The 17,173-nt window shown below is 38.7% G+C and overlaps 1 protein-coding gene across 1 annotated transcript in view; it reads left to right on the forward strand.

Annotated features, from left to right (window-relative positions):
* The window catches only part of TRIO (trio Rho guanine nucleotide exchange factor), a 242,880-nt gene that overhangs the window by 138,654 nt on the left and 87,053 nt on the right, over positions 1–17,173 (forward strand). Inside the window, 9 exon segments of the mRNA XM_041476043.1 lie at positions 893–1,007; positions 5,370–5,485; positions 8,790–8,912; positions 11,673–11,867; positions 11,979–12,094; positions 12,641–12,707; positions 13,504–13,613; positions 14,685–14,754; positions 15,205–15,294. Of these exon segments, the coding sequence (XP_041331977.1) occupies positions 893–1,007; positions 5,370–5,485; positions 8,790–8,912; positions 11,673–11,867; positions 11,979–12,094; positions 12,641–12,707; positions 13,504–13,613; positions 14,685–14,754; positions 15,205–15,294 (1,002 nt within the window).

The raw sequence follows: 17,173 nt of genomic DNA on the forward strand, positions 1-17,173 counted from the left end.
CCATCATCACCATGAAAGACTACTAAGAGAATAATACTTTGTTAGAAACCTTCTTGTTCTCATTACGCGGATTACAACACTCAAAAACATATTAACAGAACTCAAAGTACACAGCCTAATAGATCCTTCTGCAGCTGGCATGAATTACTAATCTTTGTTTTAAAATGGTATGAGAAATGACTTAGTGTCTTTGTTACTGTATCAAACCATTCTACCTTCATCTAACCTTTTAAAGCAGCGTTCTATAATTTGCATGTTAAAAATGAAGCAGACAACCCATATGTAGTATTTGATATTTGTTAAGATGAAGATGACAACTGAGCTGAGTGCTTTCAATATAGTGGCAAGGACTGAAAGCTCTCAAGGCCTTGCCTTCATATTTTAAGAGCAGGTATTACTGTTTTAGCACTTTTGGTTTCACTTCAGCAAAACATTCGCTTTTTGTTTAAAGTACTAATGGATGTTTCGGAATATGCGGGTGGGTACATAAGCATGTGCACTGTTTACACAGTAAGCAGCTTCAGGTGGCACATGGCACATACACTAAACAAACTTCTCTGTGAGATCTGAGTCATGCTGAAAGCCATAGAGCAGATAATTGCTTTTCAGGCTCTTCAGAAAAGAGGAATAACATTTTATTAATTTATTTTATTTGCATTTGTTTATCTGCTTTGTTTTTTCTCTGCCAGGTAAGGTGTAACTGCTATTCGGTGGAATATCTATTTTAATAATTGGGTTGGCTTGGCTTACTTGTAGAAAAGATTTAACATGAAATGCTTTCCAAAACTGAAGAAGGTGACAAATGTACAAAAAGAGAGTTAGGAAGACCTTTAATTTCTTCTGCATGTTTATTTTTGCATCTTCTAATAAAGTTGTACCTCTGACTCTCTAGGCCTGCACACTGGCTCGGAGGAATGCTGATGTCTTCCTGAAATACCTGCACAGGAACAGTGTCAACATGCCAGGGATGGTGACACACATCAAAGCACCTGAACAGCAAGTAAAAAGTAAGGGACTTCTTGTTCTCTTTCTTCTCACAAGAATTGATCATCATGTGCTGTGGTATGTGTTGTGATGGGGTAGTGAAGCCTGCCCAAGTGGAAGGAGTTCTGTCAGGCTTAACAGGAAACAAATTGCTTGCACGCTTTGAAGGCACTGACAGTCTTCAAAGTCTCTTATACTCAAATGAAGTTGCTTGGAGTTCTTTTATCTGCTACTTACACCTAATCTTCTTTCTATTTGAGACCCAAATGTGTTGCTTTTATTGAGTCAATGAGGTAGTAAACTTCCACATGATAATGTTCGGTCTGAAGCCAAATGGGAACTGATCAGTGTAAGCTTATTCAATGTGTTGGTGTCAGGCATTCTGCAAGTTCCCTGGGAGTGCCAGAGTGATATGAGGTTATTGCTTGTACGATGCCCTTGAGCTCTTCAGATAGTTTGAATCAGTGTTGAGGAACTTCATGAAGTGTGGGGTAACTTACATCATGTTTAAACTGGATGTGTAGACAGGTAGTAGCTGATGTGAAGCTGGAAAGAGCTACTAGGTGAGGCTTGGCTTTTGCTAAGATTAATAATATGTAGTACAGCTTTAAGGGGTAAGAAGCCCTCTAGGGAACGGAGAGAGAGAGACCTGTAGGGCTTTGAGGGACAAAAGTGCAAAAATTAATAGGGTATGCATAACTGCTGGGTGTGGTAGCAGAACAGAGATCAGAGAGATTCAGAAGTAAATACTGTATTTTAATAATTTAATTGCCAGTCATATTCTGCTCTATGCATTTTGAAGCTGTGACTGAACACTCTGGCCACACTACAGTCTCAAAATCAGAGAAGTCTAATTTCTAATTAAATGCTGTTTGCTCCTACCCAGAGGGGAGTTATGCATATGATGTAGCCAGACTCAAGAGGAGCATGGCAGTAAGTCCAGAGAAAAAGTTGCAGCAAGGAAAATTCTGCATGGGAGAAAGTGTTACAGCAAGATGCATTAGAGCAGGTAGCCAGCCCAGAGAGGTAGTAGGATCTGTACTCCTAAGAATTTTTTAGACTTAGTTGAACAAGCCCCTGGAAAACTTTGAAGTTAGTGGTGCTTTGAAGAGGAACTTGAAACAGATGGCCTGCAGAGGTCACTTCCGCACTAATTTACTTGATGACTCTATTAGGAAAGGACACTTTCACTGGTTCACTTGAACTACAAGGGGTAAACAGCTCGTTGTTTTTCCTCTGTCCCCAACATTTATAGAACTGTACAAAACAAAATCTCAGCACAAATGCCAGCAGTATCAATAACTGAAGCTGACATTTGTCACTTAGTTCTTCTTTCAGTAAGAAACAAGGAAAACAGAGCAGAAGAAAGCAGGAAGTTGTAGCTACCACACTTACTGAGTATTAGACATTTTTTTTTTAATTCAGTGTTGAAATCTGTATAGGAACAGTCATTCGGAGAAAGGTAAATGTGCTTATATGATGAAAGAATAGAAAGATCTCTACTAATGTCTTTAAGAGTGATAATTACATATCAGAACCATAGTGTTATGCATGTTCTGCATACATTTAAAATACTGGATGAGTGATACATGTTTGAAAAGCAACAAAAAACCAACAAAAATCCCCAAGTAGAAAAAAATAAGCTGTTCCCTCCATAAACCATGTAGTATATGCTTCTGAGAATTAAACATGAGTTAAGATAGAGCTAGTGGGGACTCCTTCCTGTTAGGTCTCAATGGTATGGTAGTAGCTGACCAAATGATAAAAAAGTTTACTCTGTTCTTCCTGTTCAAATATATGTGTCAAGAAAAAAAGAGATCTCCTTTCACCTCTTTTCTAAATCGAGAAAAAAATGGAGTGTTTATTTTAGTGAAAGAGAGGTTACATGTGTTCTAATAGAGCATTACAACTCAGGTGTATGCTTGAGACTGGCAGACTGCAATCAGAATATAGTTTATAAATTAATGCCTTAAAAACTTGAGTAACCCTTGAGTTCATGCAGAACTGCTGAACATTTTTCAAAAACCTCCTTCAGTGGCATACTTGATCCTTATTCCCAGATGCAGATTAAGTTATCTGGAAAAGTGATGTCTTAACCTATGCAAAGTTTAGCTAAGCATATGCTTCATGGGGAACAGGAACACTGAGAGGTGTCCTTATGTCCCTGCATACCAGCGTAAATAATTTCTGTGATATGCAGTTAAGGGTACCCAGTCATTTTCTCAGGAAGGGACTGTGGCCTAAAACTGTGCTGTGGCAGGTGGATTGAGTTGGTGACAATTCCTGTCAGCTCAGAAATGAAAGCATCTTTGTCTTTGTTTTGGCTGCTGAGTCTGTGTGCATCTGTGTTACCTGTCTGCTGTACAGGCTGTGACTGAGCACGGTTCAGGAACTTGCCCAATGGTGCTTATATTTTTAGGTAGGTTGATAGAAGGATGCATAGAGACAGCTGAGAGCTCTTTGAGCCTGGAGAAGAAGCTGAAACTTTAGGGAACAATACTAACAAATGTTGGAATCAAAGTAAATGACAGCAACAGGAGCTGTAGTTCAGGTGGTTTGAGATACAAAGATGCTTTTCCAAACCTAGTTTTAAATATTGATGTTGTATAACTTCCTTAGAGTAGTTTATAGAATATTTTTTCTCCTCTTTGTCAGTCCAAGAAATTAATGGCACTAACACTAACAGTGCCCAGCCAAATATCTCTCACTGCCTTGCCATCTGTATCATGTCCTGACAGAACAAATGCTGCTCCAATTTGCTAAATTCACCTCACTTGCTCTTTGTCAGAACTACTTTGCTTGCGTCACTATCAAGATGTCTCTTTTTATATGGTATGTCCAGTTGGGTGTGTTGCATTGTATAATGATAATTGTGTCCCACCCACTCCCCCTCCCTGCCTCCTGAAATCTGGCATATACTCTGAGCAAGTGTTTTGGAGGTGACATAAGACAGAAATTAAACTGAGAAAGCAGGGGAGGCTCACAGCAGATCAGCTCATAGCTTGGCATATGAGGGGAGCCTGACCAGAAAAAAATGAAACCTTGGCCACACTGACCACATTCCAACCAAAAGCAAATTCTGGGTGATCTCAGCACCCTGTGGCAAGTGGGAATATGGTGCTTGTATGCAGAAGGATGTTGGCAGTGATGCTGACAGGTTTCATAATCCTCAGGGAGGCTGTGACAAGTGGTTGTGTTTGATCCCAGATCTCTGATGAGGTAGACAAAGATGCATTTCCCCTCCGCCTTCCTGTTATTTGAGCTTCTCTTGTAAAACTGTTTCTTGGAGTTGTTAGCTTTTGGGATGTAAAGCACGGTGGACCTGCACAGTGGGAGAGCAGAATGCAGAGACCTTAAGACACCTAGCATCTGATAGCCTTCATTCGTCATTATGGGTTATGGAAAATAGCCAGCTCTGGGTGTAAGTAGAAAAGCAAGTAGTGTTGGTGTAAAGAATAAGACTTTTTTTGTGGTCTCTTCTGCTGGACCTCTCTTTTGGCTCTGTGCAATTGCAACAGAATCTCCTGGTGGAGACATGGAGTGTCCCCATTCCCCTGTGCTCAGCTTGCCCTCCAGGTTTGCTGTAGCTACAAGCTACAAGTAGGACTGCTGCTCTGGAAGCAGCAGAGGGTAAAGTGAGCTTCACAGGAAACTGCTAGAATTTCTTTTTTTGGTGGAAAACCATAAGCATTAAAGAAGCAGAATTCAGATAAAGTCTTCTGCATATTGTAAACACAAGGCCTTTGCTAGGAAGAATTTAAAAGGTTGGTCATGTAGGATTTGGATGTGAATTTTCTGATACTCAGGAATAACAAACTGTGGAGTTAATTATTTGATTACCTGGAAGTTCTGTCAAGGTTCAGTGAACATTCATATTTAACAAGTCAGCTTACTTATGCTGCATTTGATCTCGTGGTGACTTAGGGTTGTACATTTGTTTATCTGTATTAAATCATTAAAATTCTTTACAGGAGACTGATATATTACAAATTCCCATTTTTACTAAAATATAATATGTTAAGCATGTTATGATCACTTTTGCATGCTTATTCTTTCTGAAGAAACCCCATCAAGTGCCATCTTTATCAGCCTACGTTTTAAATCATGCTGTAAGCAGTGGCAGTCCCCTTGTGAAAAATATTTGAGAGGAAAAAAACACATCAGCAGTAAGTTTTAATTGCATCTCTAGTTTCTTTAACCAGCAGTTCTCTAAGTAATGAAAAAGGAACACTCTGTGTTTCATTAATATCAGGGAAAAAAGTAAAGCAAGGACTAACAGAAGGAGTAAGTGTACAGTAAATTCTACAATGTCAAGTACTTTATTCCCCTGATTTTATTGTGATATTTTAAATTTGGTTGTCATAAGCTCTGTTTAATTTCTTCAGATATCTTGAATGAACTCTTCCAGAGGGAGAACCGTGTGCTGCATTATTGGACCATGCGTAAAAGGCGTCTTGATCAGTGCCAGCAGTATGTGGTGTTTGAAAGAAGTGCCAAACAGGTGAGGGTTTCATATGAAAATCCTCTTTGGTGTGGTCGGGGCTTGACATACACTGTCTTCTCACAGTAACAAATTTGTCATTCACTTCGATATTTCAAATAGTTAAAACATCAGAAGGATAGAAGAAGCCAAATGAATTCTTTGCCTTCCCTTTAATACAGAACAACTAAATTTGGTGAGGCAGTGTGTCTGTAACTGTTGTAACTTAAAGGTGATGTTTTGCTTCTGCCAGCTTCATCTGGTACTGGCAAATCTAATTTCTGCAAGCTTGTGTTTGACAAATTGTTATGCTTGTTAACTTTTACACACACACACCTAATTTGTCTGGGGAAATTACAGGCAGCAGCATTTTTCTCAGATGTTGGAGGAAAAATATCTAATTAAGTTGATTGGCAGTTCTGGAAATCTGACAAGTTGGATAACTCATTAAACAATAATAACTGAATTACTTTGGTTTTTCAATTCTTTGTGTTTGGTTTCATGGTTTCCTGCATGATAGATCCACCTCTTGGTATTTTGTTGAGTTTATCAGTCTGAAAAGAACTATTAAGTAACTACCACACATGCAAAAAAAAAATCTCCTTCACTAAACATAACACATGCCTTAAAAATATGTAGGGGGTTCAAGGTAGAAGTGGTAAATAGATTGATCTGTGATAGTTTTTTAGTTGTTGTTTTGGTTTTGTTTTTTGGGTTTTTTTTTTAACTGGTTGTAAGACAAAGAAAGGAAGCTATCTGTTTCTGTTCTGTGGAAAATGACACACTGCCCATAGTGTAAAATATAGTCGGATCCTCTTTAAAGGGCTCAAAAACCTAATCTTTTATTTCTTTCTGACCGCTAATTTAGACAAAAGTTTAAATACTATTGGTCTGGTTTGCTCTCTTGAAAGAATTCTCAAGTCTGTCTTTCATGCTTTCACAAAGAAATTAATGCAAGATGCATCTTGGAGTGAATTTGAAGTCTGATACTTCTTTAAAACAACACCACCATCCCTTCCCTGCCCCCCTGCCCTCGCCTCCCCACTCTACTTTTGAATAACCTTAATTTAAAGCTCTGACAAGCACATGATCTACTTGTTTTTGTACAGAGATTAGTAACCAACAGTCAAACACTGGAGATAAAGATCTGTCAGCATTTTCATTGTAAATCCCATTTTTCATCAATCACCAGTTCAGTCATCAAAAAGCAAAGCGAACCAAACCATATATGGGACTCCTCGGTGATTAGCCAAAAAAATGGAAGTGTTGCTGTCTTCATTTAGATGTCTTTCTGGAATTTGGCAGAACCTGTTCTTTGTGCTTTCAGAACGTGATGCCCTTGTGATGGAAAAGATACCATACCAGTTTGTGAGAACAATGTTAGATTCTCAAATCCTTTCAGAGTTAAGGGCTTACCTGATCCCTAAACTGATTCCTCCAGTTCTTGTAGTGATACTTCTGGTGAAATGAAAGCTGATCTAAACCGTAGGAATTAAGATCAAGTCAAACTTGATCAAGTCAAACTTTTGTCATACTGTGCCTCTAGAGAGCTGCCAGCCAGTTATGAAAAGACAACATTTCATTCTCATGGTAGGGGGATTGGAACGACATGATCTTTAAGTTCTCTTCCAGTCAAAACCATTCTGTGATTTGGGGAAGGGCAGCTTTTTGTTTATCATTCATTCCAGCATTATGTAATAAACCCACTAAAAACAGGCAGAGAAGTATTAAATGTTGTTGCTAATAATAGGTAGCCATGCTGTGCCTGTCCATATCAGTCTTCACTTGCAAAGACTGACATTAGAATGACAACATGTGTCATAGAGGTGGTTGGTTGCAATGTTACTTTTTTGACCGAAGTCCAACAGTTGTTCCATCAGCAACTTCTAAAAGTACAGGTCCATCTTACCAGGCTTGCACCTGCACTAGTATGTGACTTAGAAAATGGTATCCTGGCATTCACATTCGGTGTTGAATTTTGAAGGCTTTCTACTCTTTTCTGGTTTTGCACCAAGAAGGAAAAGCATTTGAAGTGGAAGTAAGGGAATCAGCGTTATTGTATCACAGCTTTGATGAGCTTAAATCATTGGTGAAATTATAATACAGACAATGCCTTTTGTGATTAATTGTAAGGTTATGTGTGTGAAACATACATATCTACTGTCCACCAAAATAAATCTTTTCCTGGTCTTGCTAGTGTGGATAGATAATGCTCATAATTTCAGTTTATCCTTTCAAGGGAAGAGTGAGCACCCACCAGCAATCTACTACTTTTTCTCTTGTAGTATTACATTTTTGTCTAGTGTTCTGTGTATTTACTGAAGAGACAGAAGCTACACATTTAGTAATAAGGTGGTTCTAAGCAAGCTGTGTAAAAACTCTTTGAACATCTGCTATTGGCTTTTTCAGAAACGAGAAGTTTCTAAGATCCCATCCCTCTGCCTGCTGCTGTAGGAAGTCTGTATTGAGAGCTGCAGAACAGATGTCAGTTAGATTTTCACTGTTATGCAGCAGTTGGAGACAGCTCTTGCTTTTTCCAGGAGCCAGAGATTCCTCACGACCACTGAGTTATGCTTAAAAGGGCAGCAGGGAAAGCATAGATATGTGGGTAAAGCATAGATAATTGCAAAGATCAGCATTTTTCATAATAGTGAGCCAATAAAGTGTCAGGATGTGGAAGGGAAACAGTCTTGGTTTGCAGTTCTTCATTCTTGTTTTCTTTCTACTTGCACATACATAAATTGGTTTAACTGAGGCATCGCACTGTTCCTTCTCTGCTGCAGGTTTTATTTCTAGGAGCACAGACCACCGCACTTCGTGAGGCTGGAATACATGTCAGCAAAAGAGTGAAGTGATAGTTAAATCTTACGTGCTTGGAAAGTTTAGCCTGCACACTTGGCAGTCTTATATACATTTTTACAAGTTGGAGCATGTATATTTCTAAGTATCGCTGTCCCGTGTGGCACCAAAGAAGTGATTTTTTTCTTTTTCCTTAGCTGGGGAATATACTATCAAAACTGAGAACACAACTAGTTAGAACCTTTCAATAGTGGACTGCTGTAGTCTTGCAGTAGTGGACTTTGCTGAAGCGTTTGGATTCATATGTCATTTTTAATTCTCTAAGCATTGCTTCATAGTCTATGTGAATTATTTCAGAGCTATGAACTATTTGGTATTATAGAGGTATTACATGATGGCCACAAGTGACACAGAGTAAAATTTACCTGTGGCCAAACTGTGCATGTGAAATACTGACTACATATGTTTTCTGTTGGCAAAAATATATTGTCTTTCTCTTATTTTTCTTCACTAATGCTTTATTTAGGCTCTGGAATGGATTCATGACAATGGAGAGTTTTATTTATCCACACATACTTCCACTGGTTCCAGTATCCAGCACACTCAAGAGTTGTTGAAAGAACATGAAGAGTTTCAGATCACAGCAAAGGTAAAATAAAATTTAAAAATTTTCACAGAATACTTAGATTTGGAAGGAACCCCTGGAGATGAGTTAGTCCAATTGCCCTACAATGGCAGGGTCCCCAAGAGCAGGTTATGCTGGGATATGCTCAGGTGGATTTTGAATGTCTTCACAGAGGGAGCCTCCATGACATCCCTGGGCAGCCTGTTCAGTGCCCTGCCACCTTCAGTGTAAATAAGTTCTTCCTCATGTTGAGATGGAACTTCTTGTGTTGTAGTTCATGGCCATTAGTCCTTGTTCTGTCACTAGGCATCACTGAAGAGTCTGGTACATCCCCTGACAGTGAGATATTTTATATTTTGGTGAGATTCCCTCTCCCTCTTCTCCAGACTAAACTGGCCCAGCTCCCTCAGTCTGTCCTCATTAGAGAGGTGCTACAGACCCCAAACCATCTTTGTGTTGCTCTGCTGGACCCTCTCCATTAGCTCCTTGTCTTTCCTGCACTGTGGAAACCAGAATTGAACACAATACTCCAGATGTGGCCTCATTAGGGTCAAGTAGTGTGTCAGGGTCACCACCCTCGACCTGTGGCCACACTTTCCCTGATGGATCCCAGGATACTATTGGCCCTCCTGGCCACGAGGGCACTGCAGGCTCATGCTCATCCACCAAGGCTCCCAGCTCCTTGTCCACAGAGCTGTTGCCTAATAGGTCAGCCAACAACCTGTGCTGGTACTGGGGTTATTTCCCCCAGGTTGCAGCACCTGCCTTAATCCTTGTTGAACTTCATTAGATTGCTCTGCCCAACTCCCCAGCCTATCGAGCTCCCACTGACGCAGCACAGCCGGTCCCCCACTTTCATATCATCAACGAACTTGCTGAGGGTGCATTCTGTTCCTTCTCCAGGCTGTCTATAAACAAGTTGAATACAAGTTGAATTATGTGAAATTTCAAACAAAATAAAACAACTGAATTCCCCTTGCCCATCAAAAAATCCCCCCAAGGATGTGTCCATCAAGATCTGTTTACTTGCAGTGGCTTTCTGTCTATATTTCTGCTGAGAATAGAATAAACCAGAAGATAGTGAGCAAATACTCATTGTTACTAAAGCTCCATGAGCCCTATGTGCTGTTGACTTCTCATGACAAAATCATAGTGAGGTAGCTTAAAAATGTTTTCAATACCTACAAACGTTTCAGGGCCTTTGATTTCCACTTTCATATCTTCATGATTGTGGATTACTGAAAGTTCATTTAGATATAAAATGCAACAAGCTGTATTATTATTCTGATCATTAATTAGAAGACATTAGAAAAATTAAAGCTCTATTTGTTAGGTAACTCATTTTATTAAAGTATTCTGTGCTTCTCCTGTAAATCTTTTTGAGTCAGGCAGCAGAATGTTATTGTGCATCTCTGGAGGCCTTTACAGGCTTGAGGCTGTAAAGTTGTCACTCCTGAGGCTTTCTAGTTTTCACATGTGAAAGACAGACAACCATTGCATGACTGAACCACCTGAATTTGTAACATTGTCTGTCTCTGTTTTGTTTTGCGACCTGTTCAAACTGTTACCCGTTTCTCCCTCTGGCTCTCCAACCTTCATAGAGAAATAATCGAGCCCAGGAAAGTAAGCAAGTGTTCATTTGTCTGAAGGATCACCTCAGAAGAGACTTGGAGATGGAGGTGGCCAAGAGACATGTGGGAAGGGAGAAAAGAAAATACAGAAAGAACAGAGATCACTTTTCATGTTCAAACCTGGATTTTCTTCTGTTTGATCTTTGCTTCAGACTTTGATTTCCTGGATCCCTTCCAGTATGCAGAGCACCACTACTCCTCCTTATTTCCTCTTTCAGCCTGCAGATGACATTGGTGCCCTTTGTGAAAAGATGTTGCTTATGTCACTCCCTTGGCATTTTGCTACCTGCTGGGAGGATATGTTAGCCCTTGCTAATTCCATACTGAAAAGAATTAGCATTGGATGAGGGACCATTAGGGAGCAAAATGAATGAAGATAGGACAAACTTGATTTTTTCAATAATGTAAGAGTCAAGTTTTTGTTGACTCTTTTTCTTAACTCCCTGCTAGCAAGGGCCCTGACAGTACACTTCACTCATGACAGAGAGAGAGGTGGATGTATAAACTCATCCATTGTGGATGATTTATGATTTACATGAAATAAAGTGTTTAATCTTAGGCGGCTTGTCATTTGGGAAAAGCATTTAGAGATTTGGTGGTAACTGCTTGTTTCTCTTAGTTTCTCTCAAACAGCTCTGTGCCAACAAAGCATAATACAGCAAATATTTAAAGAATTCAGTCTTCATGCATTAAAGAGTAAAGCATATAACAAGACTTACTTCCATCTCAGCATTTCTGTGGTGTCTAAAGGAGGTAGATTCTTGAGACTGGGGGCCAGGTCTAATACCAGTGCTTCAGTGGTAATGAACAAAGTACCCTCTTTGGCATCAAAATGCCTTTGTATTGATGCAAGTACCCATGCTGAAAGGCTTGCCTAGCAGAATTTAATCTCTGGGTTAGATATGAAGCACATTTTTCAAAGAAAAATAATCTGCTTCTAGTCATGTAATAATAAAACCCAAGGAAACCTACATTAATCTTGTGCTATTTTTAATAAGTAAAAGGTGACTGTTTAAAGGAGTTCTGGGAAGAGAGCGGAAGAAGGTAGCTTCTTCAATTCCTTCTCTAATTGCACTTAGTAGCAGTTAAGCAAAATGAACCTCTGCATGACAGGTAGAGCTTGTAACTGTTTGATATTTTCCTGTTTTCATAGCAAACCAAAGAGAGGGTGAAGTTGTTGATACAGCTGGCTGATGGCTTTTGTGAAAAAGGGCATGCTCATGCAACAGAGATTAAAAAATGTGTCACAGCAGTGGATAAGAGGTACAGAGACTTTTCCCTGCGCATGGAGAAATACAGGACCTCTTTAGAGAAAGCTCTGGGTATTTCCTCAGATTCCAATAAATCGGTAAGAGAAATTTGAGTGTGATGACAGACAAACAAGATTTACTTGCGTTTGATTTAGCTACCTTTTTCTCCTATCTCCTTCCTTAATCAATTCTTCCTTTCTTTAATAAAGAGCAAAAGCTTGCAGCTGGATATAATCCCAGCCAGTGTCCCTGGGTCAGAGGTGAAACTGCGCGATGCTGCTCATGAGCTTAACGAAGAAAAACGAAAGTCTGCCCGCAGGAAAGAGTAATATATTTATTTCTTTTTAATCAATGAGAATGCATAAATCAGTCCTGATAATGAAACAACTGCCTTGGCTTGTCTGGCAGCTTAGAAATCATATAAATGGTAAAAAGAGAATGGTAGTACTCAGTATCTCTTATTGCCATTTATTCACATGCTTGTTCTCGTAGATAATTCTAGCATGACAGAATCTTAAACTTTCAAAACTGTTAGACTTCTTTTAACATGTTTTTTTGTTCTTAGAAATAATGTGGAATAAATGTGTAAGCGGAGGAAGCAAGACAAAAGTTAAATGACTGTAGCAGTGAAAAGTGTTAGAGAAAAAATTCCATCTCCTTCCCCATTTCTTTTTGTCCTGGTTAGTAATGGAGGGATATTACCTCGTATGTTTCCTTCCTCTGCTGTCTTTCTTCACATTTCACTTCTCAGATTTTTCTTGCTGCAGTGGAAAAGCAAAAGCTGATGAGGAGAACGATGTATTCTGGTTATTATGCATTCGCAATGATCTAACAGACTGAGATTTGATTATTCTTTCTGTTGTCACCTAAGGTTCATTATGGCTGAGCTAATTCAGACAGAAAAGGCTTACGTAAGAGACCTCCGGGAATGCATGGATGTGAGTTTTCTTTTTTCACTAATCTTTGAAGGCAGGATTCAATCCGTTGCTTTGTGGGTTTTTTTCTGCTTTTAACAGCTGAGCATGATTGGTTTGGAATCATAGGATCAACTTAAGTAATCTTACTGCCATTAAGAAGAAACTTAGAATTATGTCTGATAACTGCCATTTCAGAATTCACCCTATATGTTTTGCTTTTGTTGGTACTGAGTTTCAGTATTTGTTCCTTTCCCAATTCATAATCGTGTGTGGGGGTTTTGTTTTAGAGAGAGGAGGGAAAAAGGAGGGGTTTACTTTATTTGCTTTGCTAGCAATAGGGGAGAGCTTGTGCTAATTCTCTTATTATCTGTATCACATGTTCTGCTACTAGCTGACTTTTTGAATAGAAATTCAGTGAGATTCCATGGAAGAGTGCCCAGTAATTGTTATGCTGAAGTAACTAATGTTCAGTGGTAGCTGTTGCACAAAGCATGAACTTCTAGACTGCAGACGTGACCTTGATAAGGAATATCCTGAAGCATTAGAGGTTGTCAAGAACACTATGCATTTTAAATTATGAAGTCTCAGGGACTATGTTAAATTGTCAGTTTTAGATCTTGTATTTCACTGTCAAAATCACAAGGTATATGTGACACAACAGGCACTGTCACAATTGGAGATGATGCTGCTGTGTGATCTTTGCCTAGTTTCTCTCCAGGAATGCATACTTACAGATACCTGGCTGCATCTGTTGGGAGTTTATCATCACTTTTCACACATCTTTTTTTTTTTTTTTTTTTTTTTTTTTTCTGGGCAGACATATCTATGGGAAATGACAAGTGGAGTTGAGGAGATCCCACCTGGTATTGTAAACAAAGAACACATTATCTTTGGAAACATGCAGGAAATTTATGAGTTCCACAATAAGTGAGTGACTTATCTCTCATTTCCATACTACTGCTAAATCCAAATGATGACCTGCGGGATTTCCTAGTGAAAATACTGTGTATTTCAATGATAAATGCTTTCCCATTATAAAAAATGCAATATTTTCCTCTTGCATTGCTAAATTATTTCAGCTGTTGCTTTTTGCAGAGAGATACGTACACCATTAGAAATTATATTTTTCAGTCTCAGGCATCTTTCAGTGTATAAGAGATTTTTTTGGATACACCAAAATTTTGTTGTAGGTTTATCAGTTGTTCTAAAGAGATGAAAACCATTGAACTCAATAAAACACAAACATAGCACAAACATTAAGGCTCTGACATTTTTTCAGAGCCCTTATTCCCGATTATCCAAGTGCAGCTGTTAGTGGGAAAGCGTAGGGCTCCCAGCTCTTCTTGGCTCTTCTTAGCTTCTGTGGAGATGCTCCAGCATCATTACATTTACTGGAGTACAGAGCATAAAAGAGACTGTCCACTCCATTTCTTCTGAATGGAGTGGTTCCTAGGGGGATTTGTGTACGGAAGTCTTGCTCTGAATCTTCTTTCTTTGCTATTTCCTGGTTATGTCCACATTTGTATTGGGTTATGATTCTTTGAAGTAATAAAATATACCTAGCATATCCCATACCCCGATTTTACAGTTCTTTCTATGCTTTGTGTTAACTTGAGAACTTGAGTATCCAAAAAGCAACGTTTGGGGTTTTTTTTTTAAATTGAGATTAAGGTTTTTCTTGAAACTGAAAACAGTAGGAAACCTTCTTGATAGAGAACAGCTGCAATTACTAACTTTTTGTGTATTCTTACGTATCAACTGCATGTCCACTGGTTCAGTTTCTGATCTTCTCATCAGAATTTTTATTGAATTATATTTTATATTAATACTTTTATTACATATTTTTATCTGTTCATTGTCTTTATTTCCTTAGCTCATACATTTGGTATTACTGAAAGTTTTCTAATGGCCTTTGTCCACAGACAATAGATCCAAACAAGTTGCTGTAATGAACATGTTTCATATGCCTTATTCTGCTTGTTTCTTTTCTACCCACAGCATATTTCTCAAGGAGTTGGAAAAATATGAACAGTTACCAGAAGATGTTGGACATTGCTTCGTTACTTGGGTAATGAAGTCAGAAGTTTAGAAGTAGAAAGGGGGATAGGATGCATGATGGGACAAATTCTTGCTCTCAGATCCCTTTTTGATTTGTAAAAGTACCTCTTCCTGCAAATTTAAGTAAAACATGTGAATCTTTAACTGAGAAAACAATAATTAGGGCACTCCTGTCAGATGCCAGTCCTTAGCTGCTCTTGAAGTGTATGCAAGTTGCCTAAACCTGTGTGCAGATTTGGTTTGTCTTAGCTTTAAATAACCTGTTTTTATATACATTGCTGTTGTTTTCAGTCTTGCTTGCCTGATGTGTATTTTTATGCTGCCAGTTTGAGTAGAAGTATAATTCTGTACAGCTCAGTTTCTTGATAGGGAAGATAAGCTCTCTGATAAATGCCTAAAAATTTTGAGACAGGAATGAGGCTCTCTGATAACCTTTGTAAATTTGCATTTTGTTCTGCAGGCAGACAAATTCCAGATGTACGTTACCTACTGTAAAAATAAGCCAGATTCCACTCAGCTGATATTAGAACATGCGGGAGCATACTTTGATGTGAGTACATCGTGTCCATCTTAAAAGCTAAAACACCTTGGCTGTTTGACTTATATTTTTGGTTCTGCTGAGTGCCTAATTTGTTAAGAAAATGCAAATTCCTGTTAATAACGCTGCAATTTATTAAGCTTTCAGCTCAAGAAAATCAGTCCTGTATCTCACGTGGCTAACTTCTATTGCTCAGTTGGTGTTACAGAGCTGTCAAATCAGATGTGAAAAGTCGCTGTCAAATATCAGAGCAGTTCAGAACTGGAAGCAGGTTCTGGCAACAACAACCGAGACATGAATCTTCAGCTCACACAAGCACATCCTGCAAATGTTAGCATTTTGATGTGCTTACTTTGCATTGTATGTAATAGAGATGGAAATGTTGGTTGAATTTTTGGAGTGCTTTTAAACTGTAATTGTATGTAGTGGTAATTCATTTCACTGCTGTTATTCAGAAGTGCTGAACCTCCTTATTCAGTCCCATGGTTGCATGGTCTACACATGTAATATTCTGTATAAGAAAGCAGCAAAAATGTAGGTGTGTTAGAAGTTTTAGGGAGAAATATTGGCCACGGTGACTAAGTTTCAGTATCTTGTATTAATAAATTATTCAATTAGAGTGCTGTCTTTTTCCATTTTTTTCCCCAGCTGAGCCACTAGCAGTGTAATGACACCACAATTTTTTTTAGAATTGTTTGTATAAGTAGAGGGAAGTAGAGGAAATCCCTGAAGCCCTTGAGGTTAATGTCAAAAGTCTAATCACTGAGGAAATGAGGTTTCTAAACATTGTAAGGCAAAGCCTTTCTGTGAAGCCTCTGTTAAGTTTTCAGTGTTTGAAGAAAAGCAGGTGAGTTACAGAAAATCAGGTAGATGTGACTAAAAAAATTCCAAGAAAAATTTAGTAAATACCATTTAAAAAAAAATAACACAGGGCTCTGATAAAACTATTAGAAATAAATTTTTGTCACCACTTCCTTTGATTCATCTGTTTTACCACTATATCCAGAGCTCTCCATCCCCTAATTCACCTAAAGTATATTAGAAGTGTGAAGACTTAATTCTGTGCACAGAGAACTTGAGCGCTTCTACTGATGACAGCCACTGGTCTATGTGAAAATATCGTGTATATCCCATTTTGGGAATTTCTGATACTGTAACCATGGTTTGATGGCACATAGCTGTGGGGCATAATTTGCTGTTTGAAATTGCTCGGTTAAAATAGATCCAGTGCTGTGATAAATGGCAGACACTATCAGTGGAGCTCAGCCCCAGTCAGTACCCGAAATCTGTAATCATCCCATTTAGCTATCAGGTAATTCTGTTTTCCACCTTTAGCTTCGTGGATGTCATTCCTTTTTCTATTTGTAAGTGGCTGTTTTCTTTTCAAGTGCTTGGTAACCTCAGAAACTGTTACTCGGTGCTCCCTCTGGTGGGGGATGAGGCCGTCTGTGGCTGTTGGCACTGAAATAGCAGGGGATGCTGAGAAACCTCTACCTCAGCCTTCCTGGTACTCCTGCCTCTTCCCAGCAACATAGAAATGTGAAGGGTTTTTCCTCTCTTGCAAGCAGCAAAAGAAGTACAGATCTTAATGTTTTCTTAAAAAAGGTGTGACCACATATTCTGTGTCCCTAATCATTGCTCTTTGTATTTAGGTTTGTTGAAATGTTTCACATTTACCACTCTCGGAGGTAATCGTCTGTTTGTACCAAGTGAGATGCACAGCATAATGATTCATTGTGCCTGGAATGTCTGGTTATCCTGGTTTTTTTTGTTTGTTTGTTTTTGGGTTTTTTTCTGCTAAAATAGAGTTTGTAGTTAATGTATATTATTTCATATCCCACAAAACAGTTTATATCTGAGTGTTGGTGCTCACAGTCCTCAGATGTTTGCT

The sequence above is a fragment of the Pyrgilauda ruficollis genome, unplaced genomic scaffold (assembly GCF_017590135.1).
Source record: "Pyrgilauda ruficollis isolate IOZ18807 unplaced genomic scaffold, ASM1759013v1 scaffold37, whole genome shotgun sequence".
NCBI lineage: Eukaryota > Metazoa > Chordata > Aves > Passeriformes > Passeridae > Pyrgilauda > Pyrgilauda ruficollis.